This window comes from Chenopodium album, chromosome 15 (assembly GCF_948465745.1).
Source record: "Chenopodium album chromosome 15, dcCheAlbu1.1, whole genome shotgun sequence".
Classification (NCBI taxonomy): domain Eukaryota; kingdom Viridiplantae; phylum Streptophyta; class Magnoliopsida; order Caryophyllales; family Amaranthaceae; genus Chenopodium; species Chenopodium album.
The window spans coordinates 6,540,968-6,564,281 of NC_137848.1; the positions used below are offsets into that span (position 1 = coordinate 6,540,968).

The 23,314-nt window shown below is 37.7% G+C and overlaps 3 protein-coding genes across 4 annotated transcripts; 2 read left to right on the plus strand and 1 right to left on the minus strand.

Moving 5' to 3' along the window:
* The first annotated feature begins 7,095 nt into the window (after positions 1-7,095).
* On the plus strand, positions 7,096-12,458 carry LOC145582814 (E3 ubiquitin-protein ligase BOI-like). Of its 2 annotated transcripts, none has more exons than XM_081639839.1 (5): positions 7,096-7,376; positions 7,532-7,587; positions 9,042-9,228; positions 11,056-11,399; positions 11,664-12,458. In XM_081639839.1, exons 3-5 carry the CDS (start codon positions 9,120-9,122, stop codon positions 12,201-12,203), a joined length of 993 nt encoding a protein of 330 aa, XP_081495965.1. In that variant the 5' UTR covers positions 7,096-7,376; positions 7,532-7,587; positions 9,042-9,119; the 3' UTR covers positions 12,204-12,458. The 2 variants fall into 2 exon arrangements, with proteins under 2 accessions (XP_081495965.1, XP_081495964.1); XM_081639838.1 differs by having other exon boundaries at positions 7,103-7,376; positions 11,038-11,399.
* Positions 12,459-15,900: 3,442 nt separating this feature from the next.
* On the plus strand, positions 15,901-17,621 carry LOC145581732 (uncharacterized). The gene is made up of 6 exons (XM_081638763.1): positions 15,901-16,023; positions 16,237-16,376; positions 16,500-16,608; positions 16,691-16,760; positions 17,162-17,224; positions 17,314-17,621. Exons 1-6 carry the CDS (start codon positions 15,932-15,934, stop codon positions 17,389-17,391), a joined length of 552 nt encoding a protein of 183 aa, XP_081494889.1. The 5' UTR covers positions 15,901-15,931; the 3' UTR covers positions 17,392-17,621.
* Positions 17,622-18,303: 682 nt separating this feature from the next.
* Positions 18,304-20,236, minus strand: LOC145581734 (DNA (cytosine-5)-methyltransferase DRM2-like). The gene is made up of 2 exons (XM_081638764.1): positions 19,129-20,236; positions 18,304-19,037 (listed from the first exon to the last, which is right to left on the minus strand). The coding sequence occupies exons 1-2, from the start codon at positions 19,963-19,965 to the stop codon at positions 18,594-18,596; spliced, it is 1,281 nt and encodes a 426-aa protein (XP_081494890.1). The 5' UTR covers positions 19,966-20,236; the 3' UTR covers positions 18,304-18,593.
* Between the last annotated feature and the right edge of the window lie 3,078 nt (positions 20,237-23,314).

The following is a 23,314-nucleotide window of genomic DNA, read 5'->3' on the forward strand; positions in this document are numbered from 1 at the left end:
CCCTCATAACCAACATTCGTATTATCCATTACAACATTCTTTTCGGAGCCAACATTCAACTCCTTATCACAAGAAAATGGGAATTCGTTCTCAAAAAACTTCACATCATGAGACACAAAAATCTCACCCGTCTCAAGATCATATAATTTCCAACCCCTTTTTCCGTGAGGGCAGCCTAAAAACACACACTTTCGACTTCTAGGTGCAAATTTATCCCCCTTGGATTTTTGATTATGGGCAAAGCAAAGAGAGCCAAAAACACGTAACTCATCAAACATAGGTTCTGTACCAAATAAAACCTCATATGGTGTTTTGTTTTGTAGCAAACGAGAAGGAGTTCGATTAATCAAATAAACCGCCCCAAGAACACACTCTCCCCAAAAACCAATAGGCAAATTCCCTTGAAACATTAAAGCCCGCCCCACATTCAAAATATGTTGATGCTTACGCTCAACACGACCATTTTGTTGGGGAGTCCCAACACACGAAGTCTGAAAAATAATTCCCTGTTCTTTAAAGTATGGAAGCATGCAATTGAATTCAGTACCATTATCACTTCTCACCAATTTGACAGACACACCAAATTGACGGTCAACCATAGCAAAAAAGGAACAAAATGCGGAATAAACTTCTGTTTTTGAATTTAATAAATAAACCCATACACCTCTTGAATAATCATCAACTAGAGTCAAAAAATAATGTGCACCACAAGTGGAAGGAGTTTTATACGACCCCCATAAATCACAATGAATCAATTCAAAAATGCGAGTTGCTTTACTATCACTAGTAGGAAAACTATCCCTATGTTGTTTAGCTTGCTGACACACAATACAAGCTTTATTCAAACTTTTCTTAGTAGAACTACTACGAAGAGGAGGAATCAACTTAACCACTCTTTCCGACGGATGCCCGAGTCTTCTATGCCACAGCTCAAAATCTGACACCGAAGTAGCTTGAACCGCACATACTGTAGGAATTCGCCGAAAATAATAGAGTCCCTCCTTTCGTTCACCGGCTCCAATCAGGCTCCCCGAACGTTGGTCCTGTATAGCACATAAAGAGTCAGTGAATCGTACAAAACATTTAGAGGAATCAATCATTTTTGACACCGATATTAAATTGCATTGTAAATTAGGAACAAAAAGAACATGTTCCAAAATTTTGTCGGTCAAAATGACTCGACCCTCTTTCAAAGCAATAGCTTGTTCTCCATTTGGTAGACCCACGGGGCACGGTGATATCAAACGAGCATCTACCAAGCAAGAATCATTCCCGATGACATGATGAGATGCCCCCGTATCAATTATCCAATTAGTCACAAGCTCACCTTGCATTCGCTCCTGTTGAAGAGTAGCCATATTCAGCAAAACCCGAATATCTTCGGGTTTGAGGTCACTCAGGGACACATTGTCCCCACCTGCGGAAGCTGCCCCTGTCACTGCATTGGCGCGAACAGTAGCAGGCCTCCCCGAACCACCATCAGAGGCAGCAGCCTTGGCACGAGCAGAATTACCCCCGGTAGTTCCCTCCTTCTTGCGCTTCAACTCATACTACTACTCAGGATAACCATGAAGAACAAAACACCCCTCGTTGTCATGTCCTGTTTTCTTGCAATGTGAGCAAAATAGTTTCGATTTATCCCGCCTATCCGGGATTCCCTTCAAGCGAGCTGCAGAAATGGCAAACACGTGAGCATCTTTCACCTGTTCTCTGTCAGCCCTCTGATGGGCGTTAGAACGGTCGCTCATTCCACACTCAATCAAACACATTTATTAACAAACACCTTACAAACCAAACATAATGACAAGTAAGAGTTCAGTCCACAAGGAACGGGATATGGTTGCTAAAGATCTTAACACTAAAGCTAATTCGAAGTCAATGGTGAATTGGGGTTCGTCAAGTAGACAAACAAACTATGGTTCTAAATCAATGGATTAAAGACACTAGGGAATGGGATCCACTCAACCAAGGCAATTAGGCAAACGGGGAGTAAAATAGACAAGATATAGCAAGGACTATATGTAAAATCAACCTCATGCAATTAGAAAAAAACTCACACTACTAAACTTAGATTCCTCATTAGTCTAGCAATAGATGATACATAATCAAATTGCAATAAGTAATGACATACTCAATTTACACTTCCATGTCAAATTAGGCATATCATGCTATCAAGCTCCTAAGTCAAGGGTAGCTAATCCTATCATGAAGAACTAACAAGCAATCTCATATAATCAATTTAATTGCAATACAAACATCAATGTTTCTCCCACATTTGCATAACTAACCCAAAAGGTTGAGCTTCACCCAACCCCTAGCAAGAAGACTACTCACAACTCATGTTTATCAACATGCAATCAACAATTAGGGTTCTAACTACTTCAATAATTGGGGAAAAGTGGTTAACAATTGAAATAACTATCATCCAATAACAAATTACCAAGAACTAAGAAGATTTAAATAACATGCAAATACCAAATAAAAACTGAAATTAAGTAGAAAAAGGTTGGAGAAATTACTAATTGAAGCTTCAAATGTTGAATACAAATTGCCAAACCTGGAGAATAATTCTTGAATTTCACTAATACAATGATTTGATTTGATGAAAACTAAGCTAAATTAATTAAAAGGAATGTTCAAACTAAGAGAGGTTTCTGAAAACTAGGCTACTGTTCTGCTGTCTCTAAATGAGCTAAGGGGGAAGTATTTATACTCCCCGAAACACATAGGGAAATCCGTCAAAAGAAAACGGATTCCCAGCGAGGAGCGCCCGCTCCACAATGAGGAGCGCCCGCTCCTAAGCTAGGAGCGCCCGCTCCTTTCGGCTGCACGCCCTCTCCAGATGCTTCATTGAAAAGTCAGATTTGAAAGTGACAGGGAGGAGCGCCCGGCTCCTCAAATGATGCACGCCCGCTCCCCTGTTCCACAGCATAGGCAGAATTTAACATCAAAGGGAGGAGCACCCGCTCCTGGTCAGGAGCACGCCCGCTCCTGACAGACTCTGAATTTGGGCAGATTGTAGCTAAAGTCGAGGAGCGCCCGCTCCAGGTGAGGTGCACGCCCGCTCCCCTGGAGCGCCCTCTCCAATCTTTAATTCTCTTGTCTTAAACACAAATCATGCACCGAAAGCTTGCCAAATTGAGTCCATAGACCTGCAAAACGTGGACAAACACAAACCAAGAGGGGGAAAGCCAAGACAAAACATTTTCATTCAAAATTGGGTTAGAAAGAGGGAAAATGATCGCAAAATCGGGTTTAAATTAACACAATAAGTGGTCAAATAAACCACTTATCACCCTCCCCTTAACAAAGCCATGCGATTCCTCCTCCTGAAGGAGTGCTTGATATGCACGGTTTAGATCAACCATAGGCTGCTGTGATAACAAATTCGTACGCACCACAACATATTTCGAATCATCAATTCCACACAAAAATTGATGGAGTATCTCCTCCTCTCTGTCAGCCGCAAGTTTACCCACAACATCACACGAGCACTTCCCACATTCGCAGCCACAGAGAGGTTTAATTCGGGTCAAATCATCAAACAAGCACATGAGCGTTGTATAATAATCTTCAATCGACATATTTTCAGTTTGCCGACAATCGGTAATCTTCGACCTAAGTTGCTGCAACCTCGGTCCATTGGAGACACAATACCTCTGTTCTAAATAAGCCCAAAGACGTTGAGCCTCATCAAAGAAGGGCAGAGATGCTGCTAGTTTAGGTTCCATAGAGCGCAATATCCATGAAACGAGCATTGAATGGACTGTTTCCCAATCCAATAATTTATTCTTTTCAGTTGGCTTCGTGATTGTTCCATCGACGAATCCAAATTTTCGACGAGATCGAAGAGACAATGTAATTGCCCTCGACCAAGCCAGGTTATTGTCGCCTTTCAAGACCACGTGAGTGATCAAATTTCCTGGTTGATCTCCAGCACCAAGATAGAAAGGAGATGAAGGATCGAGTTTCCCTTCGTCCATGGATGCTCTGTTCTGTGAACGATCGTGGAGAGGAAAGAAAAATTCGGTGTTTTAGGGTTTGTATTTAGTTAGGCTTTGATACCATGTCAAGAATGTGTATTCTTAGTTTGTATTGATTGTTAATTCGGTATATATATACAACCTAAGCCAAGGGCCTAAACTTAGCCCGTTAAACTAAATACAATAAATTATATACGGGCTTAACACTCCATAATCTTAGTTGGATGCAACTGACTTTTATTAGTCATAAAAAATCATACCACATGTACATAACCCACCTTGTTAAGTTCTTAGCCACTCACTAATCTCCCCTATTAACTTTACCCACGTTATTATCGTGCTTACTCGAATCCGTTCCACTATCTCCCACCTAAAAAATTAATTAAAAATAACTAAAACATTTTTTTAAACAAAATTGTTTATTTTATTTTCATGACGTGAAAGACGGAAATACCCTTTTAAGTATAAGTCAAAACAAGACGACAACAAGCAAGTGGAAAAAAAAATAACCTTGGGAAGTTGGGAGTGGAGATATAGGGGTATATTTGTGAAATCACTTTTAAATAAATAAATGATGATTATAGAAAATTCAAAAGGCATTTTTTTTTTTAAAAAAAAAGGTAGAAAAAGACGAAAAAATTGGTGGGAAAACGAGAAGGGAGGGAAGATGAGAAGGAGGGTGGGCAGCGTGATGACTGATGTGAGTAGTTAATGGCTGATGAACGCGATTCCTGAATTTTGCCGATGGTGGGTCCTACCTTTTCCAAAATCAAACAATTTTCTTAATTTTTGAGATTTTAATTAAATAAATCAATAAATAAATTTTTTCATCATTTTAAAAGAATGATCTAGGATTATTATGAATCTTTAAATCTAGAGAGTTGCTTGTCGAGTATTTGGATTTTTGGGATGAACAATTAGGGGGGAATCATCTAGACTTTAGTAATCTACTCGAAATCGATAATGTATAAGGAAAACTTTGTATAAGAGCTTGTTATTTAGTTGAAAACAAAATGCGAAAATGGGAGAATTCAAAATACATAAAAATTTTCATTTCTTATAAAACATTAAACATGCCCTTGGTAATTAATTTCTCACAGATTGTAAATCCTTAATATCAACCAAACAAGAAATGAAAAATCATATGAAGTTTACTATCTCCATATTTTTATAAGTGTTACGCTTTAAATTTATTCACTATTGACGTAATGATTTTGACTTGACTCATTAACTAATTCATAAAATACAAATGTTGTTGTATACTCTATATATATATATATATATATATATATATATATATATATATATATATATATATATATATATATATATATATATATATATATATATATATATATGAATTCGTCATAATGTATACTTACATACTACGGAGTATTAATTTCATAATAAATTTTACTAACATATAATTGGAAAAACAATAGTCAAAGTCGTGTCTCAACAGTCAACATGTGTTTGTTACTCTAAGGCCTTGTTTAATTCAACTTATTTTTTACGTATTTCAGAAAAAATAAGTTTAGATAAAAATGAGAGGGTTTTTCTAGTCCCCTCTAGGGTTTCTATCTCGGGAGGGTTTTTCTAGTCTCAATTGCTAGATTTTTTTCTACTTTTTTGAAGGTTTTCCTTCACTCTTCTCATTTTTTCTATTTCTCTTTCATCTCTTTTCTTCAGGTGTCTTTTGTGAATCTTTACAGGGGCTTCAATCGGTGTTTTTACCGATATTAAGCCCCAAAAAACTTATTAATTGCTTCAGATGAAGTTTTTTCTAAGGCGATCGTTGATCGAATCTATGACGTATTTGTACTTGTGTTGGAATTCTAATTTTCCTAAGAATTGTTTGGAAGTGCCGTTTGGCTATATGTCATTAATGAAATAATTTTTCTTATAGTAAAAAAAAAAAAGTTAGATCAGAAAAAATAAGATCATATCATCGCTTAATGTGCAGTTTTTTATTGCTAAATATCTTTATTTTCATAATGAAATAAATTATAAAAATTACATATTTATAAAAACACATTATTACGAATCTTACAAGACCCTACTTGATACATTTTTTCCTTATAGATTATCGTACACTTTACGATGTGTTTAGATTAAAAGAAATAGAGGGAAATGAAGGGAAGGGAAATAGAGAGATGAAATATCTTTCATTTGGATAATAAATGAGGAAGGAAGAGAATTGGAGAGGAGAGAAATGGAGAGATTAAATTGTAGTAAATTGATCTCTCGAACAATGGAGAGATTTGGAAGGAAAATTCACCATTCTTCTCTCCCCTTCTCTTCTCATCCCTCCCCTTTTGTTCCTCCCCTCCTTCTTTACCCAAACACATTATTAAGGCCACAGTTTGGTTAAATATGACAATCAAACCAGATCAGATAAGCAAAAATAAGGTGCAATAAACAAGCCCTAAGTGTAACACTTAAAAAACACAAAAGAAATATGTAAGAATGCATAGATAAAACAAATTTGTTTAGCCAAGTGATAAACTTGGCTTTTCTCATTAAAATTATCAAGGAAACCTTAGCTTATTTATTTATTTTTTTTATTTTTTATTTTAACACTACTCATATGATTCCAATTCTTAATCAATAAATTTCAAGAAATTTAATATTATTGTTACTCATGAAAGGCCCCATGTGGGAAAATGTTTTCAAAATGGAAACAACATAAAAGACCTAAAAAAGTATGCAAACCGATCAATCAGAAAACTCACCTTCATTTCAAGCAAAAAAGAACTAAAAAACATTAAGTATAACTATTTTCCGTACACAATTTATTTATTTATTTATTTTGACAGAATATACACAACTTTTTAACTTAACGATAACATACCTAAACTAATTCGTATTTATTATTTTTTTAATTAAAAAAATTCTCAAAAGAAAAAGTTTACCGAGTCATCTACATAATTCATGAAATTCACATCTGGTCTATACCGACTATTCTACTCATTTATCATCATGTAGTTTGTGTACCAACTAATAATATTTTTTTGTTAGTGTATTTTATTTTGTATGCTAAATTCAAAAGAAAGAATTGAGTTTGCGTAAAACCAGTAGCATTACCCAACACACAACGGCAACACAAGCACGAGTACCTGCACCACCTCCCACCCCTTTTCTTTCTTCCACACTCTCAATTATTCTCATTTTCTCTCTCCACACCTTAAAATTCCCACAAATTCATTTCCCCCCCTTTTTTTTTTTTCCTTTTTCTTTTTTCCATAATTTGTTGTCCCCCCATTTTTTCTTTCATTTTTCTGGGTGCATAATTTATGAGCTCTCCTATCTTATTTACAGCATTTCACGCTTCTTCTTGATCAATTTTCTCTCTCCTTTATCTTTCTGTAAATAATTTCATACCCATTTTTCCAGGTTTGTGATTTTCTAGCTCATTTTAACTACTTATGTTATTTGTTGATTTGATTTTTCTGGGTAAAGATTTAATTTTTCTGGGATGAAGCTCATTTTTTTAATTTTTTATTTCTGGGGGTGTGCCCTAATTTTGTTGATATGTATTGAATTGGCAGGATCTGTTCTTGGCTTTTCTGCTGAAGTTGAATTCAAAGGAGATTAATTATTAAAGGTAATCAATTTATTTTATTGTTATTTTAAAAATAAACTAATTTCTTCTTATCCCTGCTTTTGATGAGCTTGTTTATCTATGTTTGTGATTATATTTTAAGGGAATCTAGGGATTTTATTTTAAATTTTTTTTTTTGGTTGATTTGGGATGGTAAATTGGTTCATGTTCAGTGTTGACTAACAGAAGCTGGGATTTTTTTTAGGGTTCATCTAATTATTTAAATTTTTTTTTTTTTTGAAAGTTCATCTAATTACCTTATCTATCTTGATTTTAGCTGTTTCTTCATTTTAGGGTATATTTGAAGTGATGAGTATCTGCGTACACGTGTGTTGATTCTTGTATCACAATTCATGATAGATTTTCTCCCTTTTTAAGCTGATGTTGTGTATATCTTCATATCTTGCCTTATATGTGGTCAATCCTGTATATGTGAAAATTATAAGGATATGGATGAAAGGGATAATGGATGAGTTTTGTAGGAGGAACTAGATGTAGAGAGGGAAAGACCATCTTGATGTTGGTTGATTTGCAATCAATTTGGGTGGCTTTGCTTGTGTTTAGGAGATCGAATGATCATCTTCGTGACTTGATTGCTGTGTTAAGCAACACTCTGACATCTTAGTGATAGGAAGTTCATATAGTTGGCCACCAATTTGATATCAAGGCATTAGCAGCTTCCCCTGGAACCTGGCGATCCTTTGTTTTGTTTGGTCCCCCAACCAACCCCCCCCCCCCCCCCCCCCGGCTTTTATTTTGGGTTGGATAGAGGAGGTTCAGGGTTAAACCATTTTCTGCCGGGTGGTGCCTCCCTCTCTTTGGTGCGCAGGATTATGGACTAACTTCGTGTCTTAAGTGAAGATATGATTTGCTGAAGCTGTAAATTTGTTTGCACGAAAGGTTGAGGGAGGGAATAAGTCTAGTTACAGTGCATACATGCTAGGAATCCACATCTGTCATGTGTCATTTAAGCATCTTTACCGGATTTAAATCTGTGAGAGTATCTTTCGGGTTTGTGACTCCTTAGGATTTTCTATCATGTGACTGACTGCTTAACCACTTCAATTAGTGTTTACACATATACATGTATGATTTACCATTTCATGTTTGTTCATATGGTCTGGAGATGCTGACAAAATTAACTAATGGAAGTATTGGCGTATGGCACTTGTTTCTAGTAATACTTTTGCCTGACCCTTGCATGCATTACATGCTTTGCAAACTTGAATCAATCCGCAAAACCTTGTCATTCCTTTACTCAATTCATATTTGATCTATCTCATGATAGGATTTTCAATGATACTCTCTTATTTGGCTAAGGCTTAGTATTATCTTGCTTGACTCAACCCACACATCCTCCCTGTAGCTAGTGATGTGTTGGAAGGTTGTTTGAAATTATTTATGATAGCAATCTTGAATTTATACTAACATGTGCATTTTTGTATAAAATTATTCAGGAGTTGCTTGTTTGTGAAAACATTTGGGAAGGAAGAAGCCTGTAAAATTAAGCTGAAATTGCACAATAATTAATCAAAATGTATGGAGGTAACAACAACAATCATGCGCTTCCCATGTTTCTGGATGATAATCGTTTTCAGCTGAATACTAATGCACCAAACCACCAACTTCAGCTCTTTGGGAATTGTAAGTACTGATATTATTTTCCCAAGCCCCTCACTCCTGCATTCATCACATTTACTTTACTCTGAGCTGTTCCATTCGGTTTCTTTGCCATTTCCCGTGGGTTGAATATATTTAAGGATTAGATTTCTGACTGCTTTTAAAGATTTGGAGAAGGAAAGGGTTAGTTGGGTATCGGAAATAAAGTAATTGAAAGTTTGACGTGATAGACTTCTCCAGCCTCAAGTCTTAGTATTTGGAGTTTGGTTTGCATGAGTGGATAATGACTCAGTTCCTTTTTACACTTAAGGTCCTTCAGAATGACAGAAACAGGAAGGCTTGTTTGCTTTTGTATCTTCATTTGTTTTATCATCTCAACTCTAGTTGCATGAAATGGGATTGTCTAAGAAGCATGACGGTTTGGTTATGTTAAATGGTATGATACGTTCTAAGGTTTAACACTTTTAGTGTATGTGTCCAAGTTATCTTTAAGTTCTTGAGATAATGTTACAAACTTAAGAGTTAAGAGAAAGAAAGAAGTGGACAAAGTCTCAACCAGTGTTGGGAATGTACTGTCTGAACACGTGTACTAGTACGCTAGAAACACACTTTTTGGGGTTTGTTGAATTTTCACCCTTGTTGGGTCAGCTCAACCGATTTTAACAATAATTAAGACAATAACTGGGCCAGTTCAACCAATTTTCACACTTGTTGAATTCCTTGAAAATTCTGTTAAGATGATAAGAGAGGAAAAAAAACCATGTTCAGTTAGCTAGTTGGAGGTTTGGGCTTGTCGTGTCGTCATGCTTGTGCATTCTTTGGTATATGCATGTGGCATATCTGGAAGTTTGACTACAAAAATCCACCCCTCTGCTTGCTGTAAACTTGTCAATTCTTCAGCTTACATTTCTTGTTTACTTTCTTTACTTTCAGCTTACATTTCTTGTTTACTTTCTTTACTTTTCATCAGCTATCAAACTTTCCTCTCTTCCATCTGTTTCCCCTCAGTAGCAGCCACAATAGTTTCCGTCCCTCGTCATGGATGAGTATATCTTGTTTTTAGTGATCGAAGTTGATCTTGGAGGTTCATAATCATAAACATGCAATTTAGCTCAGCTTGTTCAAAAACAGCAGATTCGTCGCTGTCCAGTCTAACAGCCGATGATATGATTCCCATAAGTTTCAGAATTAGGCTATGTCAACCTATTTGTCAATATGTCAGAACACCTAAACAGGTAATTAGAGCAAAGCTTTTAACCTCACTGAAGTTTAACCTGAAGAAAACAAGAAAAGTAGTTTGCTTTATTTACTTTTTATTTATGCTTGATGTTGCCTATTGGATGCCTTGGAAGTTGGAACTTTGTTAAGTAACCGAAAACAACAAGGGTTCGGTTACATTTTCTAACTGCTATAGATGAAGGTAGCAGATGAAAATGAGATATTATCAATGATGGACCGAGAGGGGGCAAAGTTGATACACCTTCCTTATTGTATGTTACATTTACTCACTAGTCATCATGATAAATAGCTTGTAAAATATTTGTTCAGAAGGTTCACATTATGGGCTTTAGTTACTTGGTCTGCTGCCTAACATATGGTCTTGGCTACCTTGCTCTCGCATGAAAGAGTGCTTATGGAATTTGGGCTGTACAGATTGCTGTATCTTCTTAAATATATTTTTATCTATATTTTCTCTGTGGTTCACAAATCCAACCGTACTGACAATTTCATTGTTGTTAATAGTTCACCTGATTGGATTTTGAGTTGCATACATATTGATTATCTTTCTGCTGAGGCTCAACTTATTTGTCTTCTCACTTGAATTCCTGACAGTACCCGTCGGATGTACAGTTGACCCAGTAAATTATTTTGGGAATGACCACAATTCATCTATTCTCCGGCCAAACAAACGAGTTAGAGAGGCTGATGATCTTGCAAGGCAACAGAAGCTCCAGATCTCATTGAATTATAACCTCTGCCAGGATGAAGTTGATTGTTCAGCTAGCATTCCAAACCATAATCCAGTATCAACTGGGCTAAGGCTTTCATATGATGATGATGAGCCCAACTCATCTGTCACTTCTGCTAGTGGAAGTATGACAGCAACACCCTCCGTCCTCATGTCACTTGGTGACAATATAAGGAGTGAGCTTGAACGGCAAAAGGAAGAGTTTGATCAGTACATCAAAATTCAGGTATAATCATCCATCTACATCAAATTGTTAAATTCATGTTTGGCATAGCAATGACTACCATGCTGGTCTCTGATTCTTTTCCCTTTATGTTGAATATTATTAAATAGATTTTTAGTACGTTTAATTCAGCGGACTTTTAATTTCCTTTCAAGGGAAGTTTTATTTTTGCTTTTGCTCACCAACTACAGTCATAGATTTAGATATATTCCCATTAGCATAGGAATACAGAATTGCTAAACATTTACCATTTTGACATTTGAGCAGCAAGAGCAATTAGCAAAGGGTGTTAGAGACATGAAGCAAAGACACATGGCCTCATTTTTAAACACTATAGAGGATGGCATAAGCAAGAAGCTTCGAGAAAAGGAGACGGAGTTGGAAACTATAAACCGTAAGAACAGAGAACTTATGGAGCGAATAAAGCAGGTGGCAACAGATGCACATAATTGGCATTACCGAGCCAAGTACAATGAGTCTATGGTTAATATCCTCAAAAACAATCTTCAGAATGCAATTTCTCAAGGTGCTGACCAAGGGAAGGAAGGGTTTGGAGACAGTGAGGTTGATGATGCAACTTCTTACATTGACCCGACTAATTACCTCACGGTGGCAGGACGGGGAAAATCCATTGCAGGACCCAGTACCGAGCATTTGTCCTGCAGAGCTTGCCGAACCCGAGAGGTGTCTATGTTATTGATGCCATGTAGGCACCTGTGTGTGTGCAAGGAATGTGATGGATTCATTAGTGTCTGCCCAGTCTGCAATATCCCTAAAAGTGCTAGTGTGGAGGTATACTTGTCTTAACATCAGCTGTCCAATGATATCATGTAGTTTTCCTTGTATGTCTTACCGAGATGTATACTTACTCGAAATACCAATTGCTGATGAAAATGAGACTGTCACTCAGTCATCTGCATTTGTTATGAAGAGTGTTTGATAAATGAAATTCAAACCTAAAAATGTGCACATATGAAACTGCTCGTTTTTAACCCAATGAAAAGGCCTTTCACAAGCATTTGTGTGTATGTACTTCATCGTTCAGGGTGTTTCAGCTGCTGATATTGTTGGCTGTGTTACTAGGTTCCCAGCTGCAACTGTCAAGTATATATCTCGGTGTGAACTGTCAAATGTACTAATGTAGCCATATTATGGATTAACTTCCATGTTTTACAAACACTCTTTTAACTCAGAAATGTAAGAATTTTTTGTGAAGGATATGACATAATTTTATTACAATACTCTATATTATTAAGTAAGCCTCAATTTATCTTCATGATAAACAAATACCGGAATCATGTTTATCTTGTGTTGTTTTTGTAGATAAATTAATAAAGTATCTCATCTAGCATGACAATTAAGATCTGTGGGGCTTACATTTCATTACCTAGATGAAATTTGATAAACATGGGCTGACATTTAATTACCTAAATGAAATTAGATAAACATTTTTTCTTTATCACGGATATAAACTTGTATTTTCTCCTTCAATTATTCTAAAGTTCTCTTCATTACATACATACTAGTAGAGCATCTAATTTAGTAAAATGGAAGATCAAAGGCGTGAAAAGTTAAACCATGACATGTTTAAAACGGCTTAAACTTGTATTTCCTTGATTTGCTTAATCTCAAGGGAAGTAGCTAATTTAATCCATAATACTTTTTCTCTTCAGTAGATGACAGTATAGCCATGTTTTGCAAACAATGGTTTTTTGCTGTATCCATAATCTTTGTGGTTGAAGCCTTGAAGGGTGTGTTCTGAAGTCATGTATCTTGCTTGGATCTTTTAGATCAGCCGGTACTACCACAGTATAGTATGTTTTCGGTTGAAATAATATCCTCCACAGGTTTCGAGCTTAGCCAATGAAGAAACTAGATTAACACAGACGAAATTTTCTAGTTAACATTGCCATGGAGCCGTATGTCACATGCAGATGCCAATAACCCAGCAGATCCATGGAGTTGCTTTCCAAGAATAGGATGTGGTTTAGGCATGTGAGCATTTTCTTCTGATTTTATAGGTCATGTTACTTACTCTGGTTCAATCTCAAGTGTCTAGCATAGATATATTTCCAATTTTTTGAAAAATATCAAGCTAAATTTTTGTTAACTACAAATGCCAGTGACAAGTTTCAAATAAACACAAAGCATATTACAAGTTTACAACCAAGGTTCAAAGTAATAACAGCAACAAAACAACCAACAATGGTCAAAAGTCAAGACAACCAACAAAACAAGTCACTAAATCCAAAAACAGCAGTCTTCGAAGTAAAAAAAAAAAAGCAAAACATGAAAGCACCAGAAAGATAGGGAGACTAGTAAACTGCTGCTTGAAGACGAGAGTGAGAACAATCTTCTTTGCTTGGTGAAACTTAAATGCTAGTGACCTTATATTCTAAAATTGTTCAATAATTAGAGAAGTAGCTACTAATTCAATCCAAAATACTTCCTATCAGCAGGTCCATCAAACACAAAATTCGCCATCTCACGAAATTTTTCCTTGATGTCTCTGGTATAAGTCTCTGGGGGCAAAGGGTAAGTTCTGAAGTCGTTAACTTTCTTAGACTGCGCTTGAGACACAACCAAAGTTGCCACAGTAAGAGCTCCAGTCTCCTCCTCAATTGACTCAGTATTCTTCACACTGATAAACCATTCTCGGTTGAGGTAATCCTCCACTTGTTTCAGTATAGCCATTGTCTGACTAGCTCGGCAGCATATTTGATCAACACACAGACGAAGTTTCCTAGTCACTGCATCAGTACTGAAGTCATTCCAAAAATCATTATGGAACACAAATCCCAGCTTAACCTCTAAACATCGTAACCCTTAGTAACATGAAACAATATAATAGTCACGTTAATAGTGTAATTTGACTAGTAACGAGACAATGAAGCTAAGGCAAATGGATATAAACATTACATAGTTGAAGATTTTCCAAAAGAGTATTTGAAGCAAAGATGCCTTGGATGAGGGAAATAATCCTCGGGTTGGAGGCGTAATGAAAGACTAAAAGCCTTGGTGATGAGCACTTGGCCTTGATCATTGACAATACGAACATCGGTCTGATGAACATTTACCACAACACTTTTATTTATAAGGTTTCCTTTGGGATTCATTGTGACTATCATTCGTATATTGTAAATTTGTCATGTGTAAATGTGTAATATATACAAGTAGTTGACTAAGGGTGAGGAAGATGAAAAGATTAATTAGTTCAAAAACTGGGTAGCATGCTTAATTAGTACTCCACTTGGGGAGTTACGTTGATGTTAGTTTTTAAGTAAGTGAAAACCTTTTCTCTTCTCAATGATCAACAAGAGAAACATTGGATAAGGACGCATACTTAGGACTTTAGGAGGAATTGAATTTATAGCTCCTTGCTTTAGACTCTACAAAGATGTAACCCTAAATAACTACACGGTTAATAAATGAGGACAAATTTAGAATGACTACAATAATATTGTACGGAGTACCTATGTAATCTTTCAATCTTAACCTTTAAAATTTGGTACTCATTAAATCTTAATCATTGATATAATTGATTAGGAGTAATTTTTATTTTTTATAAACATAAACATTTTTTTTTTTTTTTTTTTTTTTGAGATTTAGTGATAATAATGTGAAAAGCTAAACGTCGTCCTCGAATATTTAACTAACGCCTGCAAAATAAACTAAAATTACAAATTTACCCTTTTTTAATCAAAAAAAATTACCCCATCAATTTACCCCCCTCTTCATACTACCCACCACTACCACCTCTTCATACTAACCACCACCACCACCTCCTCCTCCTCTTTTAACCACCAACTCCTTACCTCCGGTTTCACGATCTACACAGTCGCTGTAATGACAAGTAAGGACAAAGGGAAGTCGGTCGCCGACGGAGAAAATCTTTTTTTTTTTTTTCCTAAATTCGCGGCAAACGCCTAGATTTTTCGGACGTCCTAGTATTTTACCTGCGTAAGTATGTTATTGAAAGAGCCTTTTTTGGGTATTAAGAGTTATTTGGGTGACTTTGAACTTATACCATTTGTATTTGGGTCTTAGAAAAGCCTACTTTGAAGGGTTTTACTGATGCCTTTCAGTCATTGAAGTTACCAGCTCTATTTCTACATAAGAAATAGAATGAGGATGAAGCAACATGCTTGGCTATAAAACAGTGACTTCCACAAGGACTAGCTTTGGTGCCTTGGTGGAAGCACCCCCCCCCCCCCCCCCGGCGGATAAATATTCAGCTGTTTTGTCGTTGCTGTTCTTCTTTGGACTAGAACTTTGTCTAGTATGTCAATACAATGGGGTTTGAAGGGTTTTCTGCGTGCACCTAGATATTACTGTAGCTCTAGTATCTGTCACTCGTATCGTTTATGACCAACAACCAGTATACAACTTGGAACTTGATTGGATCTTTTATGTATGGATTTCAGATGCTATTTTGGTATGTAGTGTCAAGTGTCCTTATAGCCAACCTTGTTAAGTGGAAAGATTTGGCCTAGTTGTTTGGTAAGCTATTAGCCAATTACCTAAATTCTAAATATATGCAATGCAGTTGTAAACCTATGGATGCGGAAGAGTGTGAGGCATTTACCGATGTCTACTGGATCAAATTTCACATGATCAGCAATGCCAGGTAATTAAGTTGGCTTGTTTTTGTGTTCCAAGCTTTTAAATAGCAATTTGGGTGGGCAAAATTTGCGACTATTTGATTGAATTAAAGGAATATCGAATATTAAACTTTGTGCATGAAGATACTAAATTGTTCACAATATAATATTCTATACTCCGTAACACAATTGATGAAGGAATGAAGTTAGTAATCACGGTTGCTTGTTACATTGTTTAGGTTTGCAAAAAGAAAACTAGATGAGTCTGTTTTCCTTGGAAATCGGCTGCAGGTGTCATATGCTACTGAGTACGAGACTCTGTCTGACACAAAGGAGAAGTTGGAAGGCAGGAGAAAGGAGGTTCTGGGACGATTGAAGTGTAAGTAATCACTTATCTTAGAATTAACTTAATAAGTCCCAAAGTATTTTGAGGTTTTTTTTTCTTTTTCTTTTCATGTTTATCTATTAAATTTGAAATCTATATTATTTGGTGTAATTCCAGCAGGAAGATCTAGAGGTCATGAAATGCAGAGTATAGGTGTTAGTAACCCTCCCTTGTTACACGGATCTCCCTCACAAGTATCTCAACAATTAGACATAAAGCAAGGATGGTATGCTATTTTACTTAGTTATGTATTCCATTGAGCAATTTCGAGAGGTCATTGGAGTTTATTTCAATCTAATTTCATGTAGTTACCCCAAAGAAATGGATCAACTTTTTAAGGTAGATCCTTCGTTAATCACCAGGGTGTCCTCTGATCAGGTAATTTATCTACACTAACAATATTCTTTTTATGTTATGAATATATGAGAACAAATTGAAGCTAGACTAGTGATATTCATTTCCACTTCCTGTACCTTTTGCTCTAGTGTTTGCATTATACCCTTGTGCTGATTTGACAAAATATTTGAAGTGATGAACTGCTTTCATTTTGTTACTATAATCTTCTTTGACTCTAACACCCCCTTCTAAATAAAACCTGGGATCTAATGGATTTTACCTTTCGTTTTTTTTCTTCGCGTCACCTTCCTCACATTATTACTTGTATTTCTTTGTGACTACTTCATTTGTTCATTTATTGTAGTATTAGAAATTATTGAGATGATATTTTTTCTTGATTAATAAATGTATAACCTTGGATGTATATTTTGTATCACTGTTAGGATTATTTCCCATCCCAGTCAATGAATGAAGCAGTTAGAAGGGTGAGAGAGAAGCTCGATAAGGTGAGAGTATTCTGCAACTCTAATTTGCCTTGTCTTGCTAAATTTGCCCCAAGAGCTGGCTGTCTAATCTTCCTATGCCCTTGTTTCAGATAGAATCAACTTCTTCAAATATGCAATCTGGCCAGGCTTCAAAGAAAATGCGAGTAGATAATAGAAGGAGGATATGACTGCCCTCTTTTTCTGTCTTATGCAGTTTGTCAATTGGTCGAGTCTCCTGTAAATTAGACAGTCCTCTGATATTCTGAAGTGCTGGTTTTTTACTGAGTAATGATTTGGTGGATGTTAGGCCGTGTAAATTTTGATTTATACATGTAATGACACATTTTTAAATGAGAAATTTCGTAGTTCATCTATATTTTTGAATCCTGGTTTATTGGTTGATAAAATTTAGTACCAACGCCCAAGGAGTAGTGAGTTTTATCTACTCCGTATCTGGCAAAACACATTTTCTTATTACTCTGCCTTTGGCATCTCGTGTAAGTACGTCTCATAATATTTTAGGAGTACCTATTATTCCTAGGTACATCATGGTGCATGCAAGTAATTTATTTCACCTTGATGAAAGCATGTATAATGAAAATTAGCTACTATATAAGGAGAATATAAATGATGAATTTTTTTTAAAAAATTTTTGCTCGAGTCTAGTCCTACGCTTAGTCTCAAACGGCATTTCATCTTAAAACTTCAACTGATGATGTATCTATTGCCAAGAGTTGATTAAAACGTCTTAACTTCGTATCAATGGAGAAAACAGTGTAACAGGCTTCATAATTTTGCATGAGAGGAAGCTTCAAGTTCTTTTTTTTGTGAAATAAGAGGAAGCTTCATGTTGATGAAAGCTTGACAGGCATGTTTTCATCAACTTAAAATACTTGTAGCTAGACTATAACATGATAAGCTTTAAAAAAAAGTAATTTTATGTATCAGCTAAATTTGGTAGCTTTTTATGGCTTAATTGAAAAATACTCTCTTAGCTAAGCATTTGTTTTTCCAGTCAAGTTCATGAGCAAACTTTGGGCTAACCTTTAGAAAACAGAATCATGAACAAAATATGAATGTGACCAGCTGCAAAATCAATATGCAAAATAATCACCTGTTTCTGTTGCTGTCTCAAGTAACAATACAAGAAAGATTGTTTCCAAATATTTAGAGTAAAATCTCTAAAAAATCAACTAAACACTGAGATTGAATCAGGTCCTTGAGGCAGTATTTTACCTGTTTCTGTTGTATAATGCCTATGCAATAGCATGCATAATAAATTGCTTAAGTTTGTCATTTGGTGTATGGTTAAACCTACAGAAGTCCTCAGATTTTCTATTTGTAAGCCAGTGAATTTGACAGGGATAAAAGCTGGTTGTTAAGCTGCTAACTACAGGAAAGCTGCTCTTCTTTTCATTGACATTCTGACATAATCGAGGATGCGGTAGTAATGATAGAAGAGAGAGGAGTGTTCTCCCTGGAGCCCATCTCTGGTCCTCCGGTTGCCACCAGCCAAGTTGTTGCACGGGCTTCCACCTATCACAAGATCAAATCCATTGAGCTCTTCAATCCACTGATCCATCATTTTATTATCAATTGTTTGAACATCATCAACATGGATCAGTCTACCCTCTTGCTCTGTCTCTGACCACCACTGCCTGAGTATGTCCTGGCTCACATTGGAAATCTCCACTGACACGACATTCTTCAACGGGATCCCAAGTCTGTAGAGGGCAATTTCTGCTCCACCAATGCCAGAGAAAAGCGAAAGAACATTCATGCCACTTGGATACATGGCCTTCAGAACTGAGAGTTGGTAGGCAACAGTGTCGATCTGAAACAAATACTCAAAACTTTACTAGAGTAATACAAGTATTATCCTGAGCATATACAAGAAAGATGACATCTGATAAAAATTTGCTGACCTGAAAGGAGTTACCCAGGGTTTTGTATCTGTCAGTCCGGCTAACACCTCTAGTGTAAAATCTTGGGAATCCAAGCAACATCTCCATGTCTTCAGGTTCAAGGACTGCCACTCTGTTCTTTCCAACCCACACCAAGTTCCATTTCTTGCATTGCTCGATAACAAACTTTTTATCAGTTTCAGAAGGTTCGCCAGATTCAACCCTCTTCCTAATTCTCTCAGTCAATTGAGCACTCCCAATGCAAGTTAAAAGACAATTCAGCTTTGTTCTCTTATCCCATGATGGCCACCACTTCTTTGTTTCAGGTATTGCTTCATGAATTGTCTTTGGTGGAATAGGAAGTAAAGGCTGTCGGTTTGTGATGGGGAGGTTATGAATGTACCCTCTTTTCCTTGCAGCTGCAGAAAAGTGTATGGAGTCCACAAACTCAGGCTCAATGTCGTACAGGAACCGGGAGATTTGATCCCAAACCCCCTTTGGAGTACAAGCCACATTCTCATAAAAAAAATACGGGGGGCCTAAAGCCTCATCAGGTAGTATCCTACTGGTTCTGACAGCAGGGCACCCTGGAAGCCCAAACCCCATCATCTGTTTGAAACTTCTTTCCTCCATCATTCTTTCTGGTACTGGTTGCTTTTTAGGCCTCTGGATGACCTGAACAGATTTTCTTTTTCTGTCCATCTGAGGTTTCTCAACTTGTCGACTACGGTCAGGGAATTCTGTTGCATCAGCAACTTTCGCCATTTCAGCAGCACAGATAAAATCGGCCAATTCTTCAATGGATGCATCATAACCTGAATAGAAAGTAGCTCTAATTAATGACATAATGATGTACATGTTAAGTACTTCATCCTTCTCTCTTTGATTGATGCACTTTCTCTAGAGTCATCCCTATTTACTTTACGATTTCTTTTCATCCATAATTCTCTTACTTCACTTCACTTCATTTTGATGGTTATTGCTCAATTAGGTAACAAATGAGCAAAAAATAACCTTGGGTGCACAAGTGCATATAAAAATTTTCATCACTTGGACCAATCCACTAACAATAATAAGAAAGTTACATAACTACTCACTAACTATAATTAGATAAATATTCCACTACTACTCTTTTCTTTCCATTTACTATAGAAACACATACCAAGGAAAATAAATAGAGTAATGTAATTAGGTACATATGTATTAGCCTATGTAAATGTGCAGCCTAGCCTTTGTATATGTGCACCGTATTTACTACCTTGTGTAATGCTTCCCTAGGTACTTTGTATATATTATACCTTACTATGCAATGAGAAGTCAAGGAACATATTCCTACATGGTATCAGACTAGGTCTAGATCCCCTCTCTTCTCTGTCTCTTCGACTTCCTGCTTCTTCTCTTCTCTTCTCTTCTTCTTCTTCTTATTCTGTCTCTTTTTGCGGCTGCCATGGCCGAAGATCCTCCCAAAACCTCTCCTAATCCTCATGTTCTTGCTGCCATCAACATCCGCAGCGTAATTCCTATTACACTGGAGTTCACAAAAGTCCAATACTCCACTTGGGCTGAATTGTTCAAAATCCATGCTCGTGCTCACGATGTCATTCACCATATTATCCCTCCTGAAGAGAAGGAAGAGCCTGCTGATACCGCTCTATGGTCCCGCCTTGATGCCATAGTGCTTCAATGGATTTATGGCACAATTTCTGCCGATTTAATGACGACAATCTTGGAACCCAACTCTACAGCACAACAAGCATGGGAGCGCCTACAGGATATATTCCAAGACAACAAGAGTTCTCGCGCCGTTCAATTGGAGGCTTCTTTCTCCAACATCGAGATGAAAAACTTTCCCGATGTCTCTTCCTATTGCCAACAAGTAAAGATGATTGCAGACCAATTAGCCAATGTCGACGCCCCGGTTAACAATCAGCGACTGGTTCTCACCTTAATTCGCGGCCTCCCTAGGTCCTATGATGGTGTTGCGGCCATCATTCAACAATCCAACCCTCTGCCTTCTTTCTACAAGGCACGATCTATGCTAAGTTTGGAAGAATCTCGCATCGCCTCCCAAGCTGCTAGCGACGCAATCACCGCTGGCTCCGCCTTGCTCGCCACCGGCAATAATTCGGGGTCCTACCATGAGGACAACTCTTCACATTATGAAAATAATTCCCGCTCCAACAATCGCGGAAACAGGGGAGGTGGCCGCAACCACCACGGTGGCCGGAACCGTGGCGGTGGTGGTCGCGGCAGAGGCCGGAACACCAACAACAACCGCAGCAACCACCAACCTCAACGTGGCAGTCAAGGTGGGCAGCACTGGGCACCGTGGCAGCAGCGACAATCATACCCTCCCTGGGCTCAATGGACAGCCCAGCAATGGGCCTTGCCACCGTGCCCCTATCCTACTTCTCCGTAGGCCAGACCTATTGGGCCTCGTCAACAAGGAGTGTTGGGTCCAAGACCTCAACAACAACAAGCTTATTCTGCCCAAGCTCCCTCAAATACAGAATATGCAGCCACTGACATTGATAGTGCTTTACACACACTCTCCCTCACGCCACCGGACGACGGGTGGTACATGGACACCGGCGCCACTTCCCACATGACATCTCAGGTACACTCTCATCCTATTTTAATTTGAGCAATCAACATAACATCATTGTTGGTAATGGACACACTATTCCCTCCCCTCCCCCCACCCTCCCTTCTCCCTAAATAATGTTCTTCATGCTCCCAACCTCATTAAAAATCTGATTTCGGTTAGAAAATTTACTTGTGATAATTGGGTTTCCGTTGAGTTTGACCCGTTTGGTTTTTCTGTGAAGGACCTATCGACGGGAACAACTCGTATGCGATGTGATAGCACCGGTGACCTCTACCCCATCTCCACCTCCACTGCTCTTGCCACCACTCCATCCGCTCTCGCTGCCCTCTCCTCATCCATATGGCACGCCCGCCTTGGTCACCCCGGCAACAATATTTTAAGTACTCTTAGGAAAAACAATTTTGTGGATTGTAAGAGAATTGTAACTTCTTCTATTTGCTCATCATGCCCCTTAGGCAAACTTGTACAATTGCCATTTTTTGATTCTCACTCTAGCACTTGTATGCCTTTTGACATAGTCCATAGTGATCTTTGGACATCCCCTAAAGTGAGTTCCGGGGGGCATCTTTATTATGTTTTATTTTTGGATGATTTTAGTAATTTTTTGTGGACTTTTCCTATATGCAAAAAATCTCAAGTGCACTCTTTTTTCCTTCAATTTCGTGCTTATGCTAAAACACAATTTGAACGTGAAATCAAGTGTTTTCAATGTGATAATGGAAAAGAGTATGACAATGACCCATTTCGCAAATTTTGTGAACAAAATGGTATGATGTTCCGTTTTTCGTGCCCCCACACCTCCTCTCAAAATGGCAAGGCGGAAAGAAAAATCCGAACCATAAACAACATCGTCCGCACCCTCTTAGCTCACTCCTCCATGCCTCCCTCCTTTTGGCATCATGCTCTCCAAATGGCCACCTACATTCACAACATACTTCCTTCTAAAACCATAGCTTACAATTCTCCGACCAAAATCCTATATAACAAAGATCCCTCATACTCTCACCTTAGGATTTTCGGTTGTCTTTGTTACCCTCTCTTCCCTTCCACCTCCATAAATAAATTACAAGCTCGCTCCACCCCGTGTGTGTTTTTAGGATACCCACCTAATCATCGTGGCTACAAATGCTACGATATGTCATCTCACAAAATTTTCATCTCCCGGCATGTCATATTTGATGAGACACAATTCCCATTTGCAAAGATTCACACACCTACTGCTCACTCTTACGATTTTCTTGATCATGGGCTGCCTCCCCCTCTTTTACATGATCTGTGCACCTCTCCCCTACTGCCAAGGCCCAAGACACACCTCAGGCCCAAACTCACACCCCACCTTCCCCAGCCCACACGTACTCCCCCCATCTCAATCATTTGGCATCTCCTACTCCCTCCCCTCCTCACTCTACAGATCCGCCTATTTCCCCTCAAAGTGGGCCGAGTCCATCCCCTCCCATTCGGCCCAACAGTGCAGCCCAGCCTGCCCATGTTCAAAATCCAAGCCTTTCCCCTCAAATGTCCACACGCAGTTCTCACGGAATATTCAAACCCAAGAAATTATTCAATCTTCATACTGCCTCATCTCCATCTCTTCTCCCT

Coding starts and splice junctions, on each gene's coding strand:
- LOC145582814 (XM_081639838.1), top strand. CDS start 9,120: ATGTATGGAGGTAACAACAACAATCATGCGCTTCCCATGTTTCTGGAT. Junction 9,229..11,037: donor ACTTCAGCTCTTTGGGAATT/GTAAGTACTGAT, acceptor AATTCCTGACAG/TACCCGTCGGATGTACAGTT. Junction 11,400..11,663: donor ATCAGTACATCAAAATTCAG/GTATAATCATCC, acceptor ACATTTGAGCAG/CAAGAGCAATTAGCAAAGGG.
- LOC145581732 (XM_081638763.1), top strand. CDS start 15,932: ATGCAATGCAGTTGTAAACCTATGGATGCGGAAGAGTGTGAGGCATTT. Junction 16,377..16,499: donor GGTTCTGGGACGATTGAAGT/GTAAGTAATCAC, acceptor GTGTAATTCCAG/CAGGAAGATCTAGAGGTCAT. Junction 16,761..17,161: donor CCAGGGTGTCCTCTGATCAG/GTAATTTATCTA, acceptor TATCACTGTTAG/GATTATTTCCCATCCCAGTC.
- LOC145581734 (XM_081638764.1), bottom strand. CDS start 19,965: ATGTACATCATTATGTCATTAATTAGAGCTACTTTCTATTCAGGTTAT. Junction 19,038..19,128: donor CCCTGGGTAACTCCTTTCAG/GTCAGCAAATTT, acceptor TATTTGTTTCAG/ATCGACACTGTTGCCTACCA.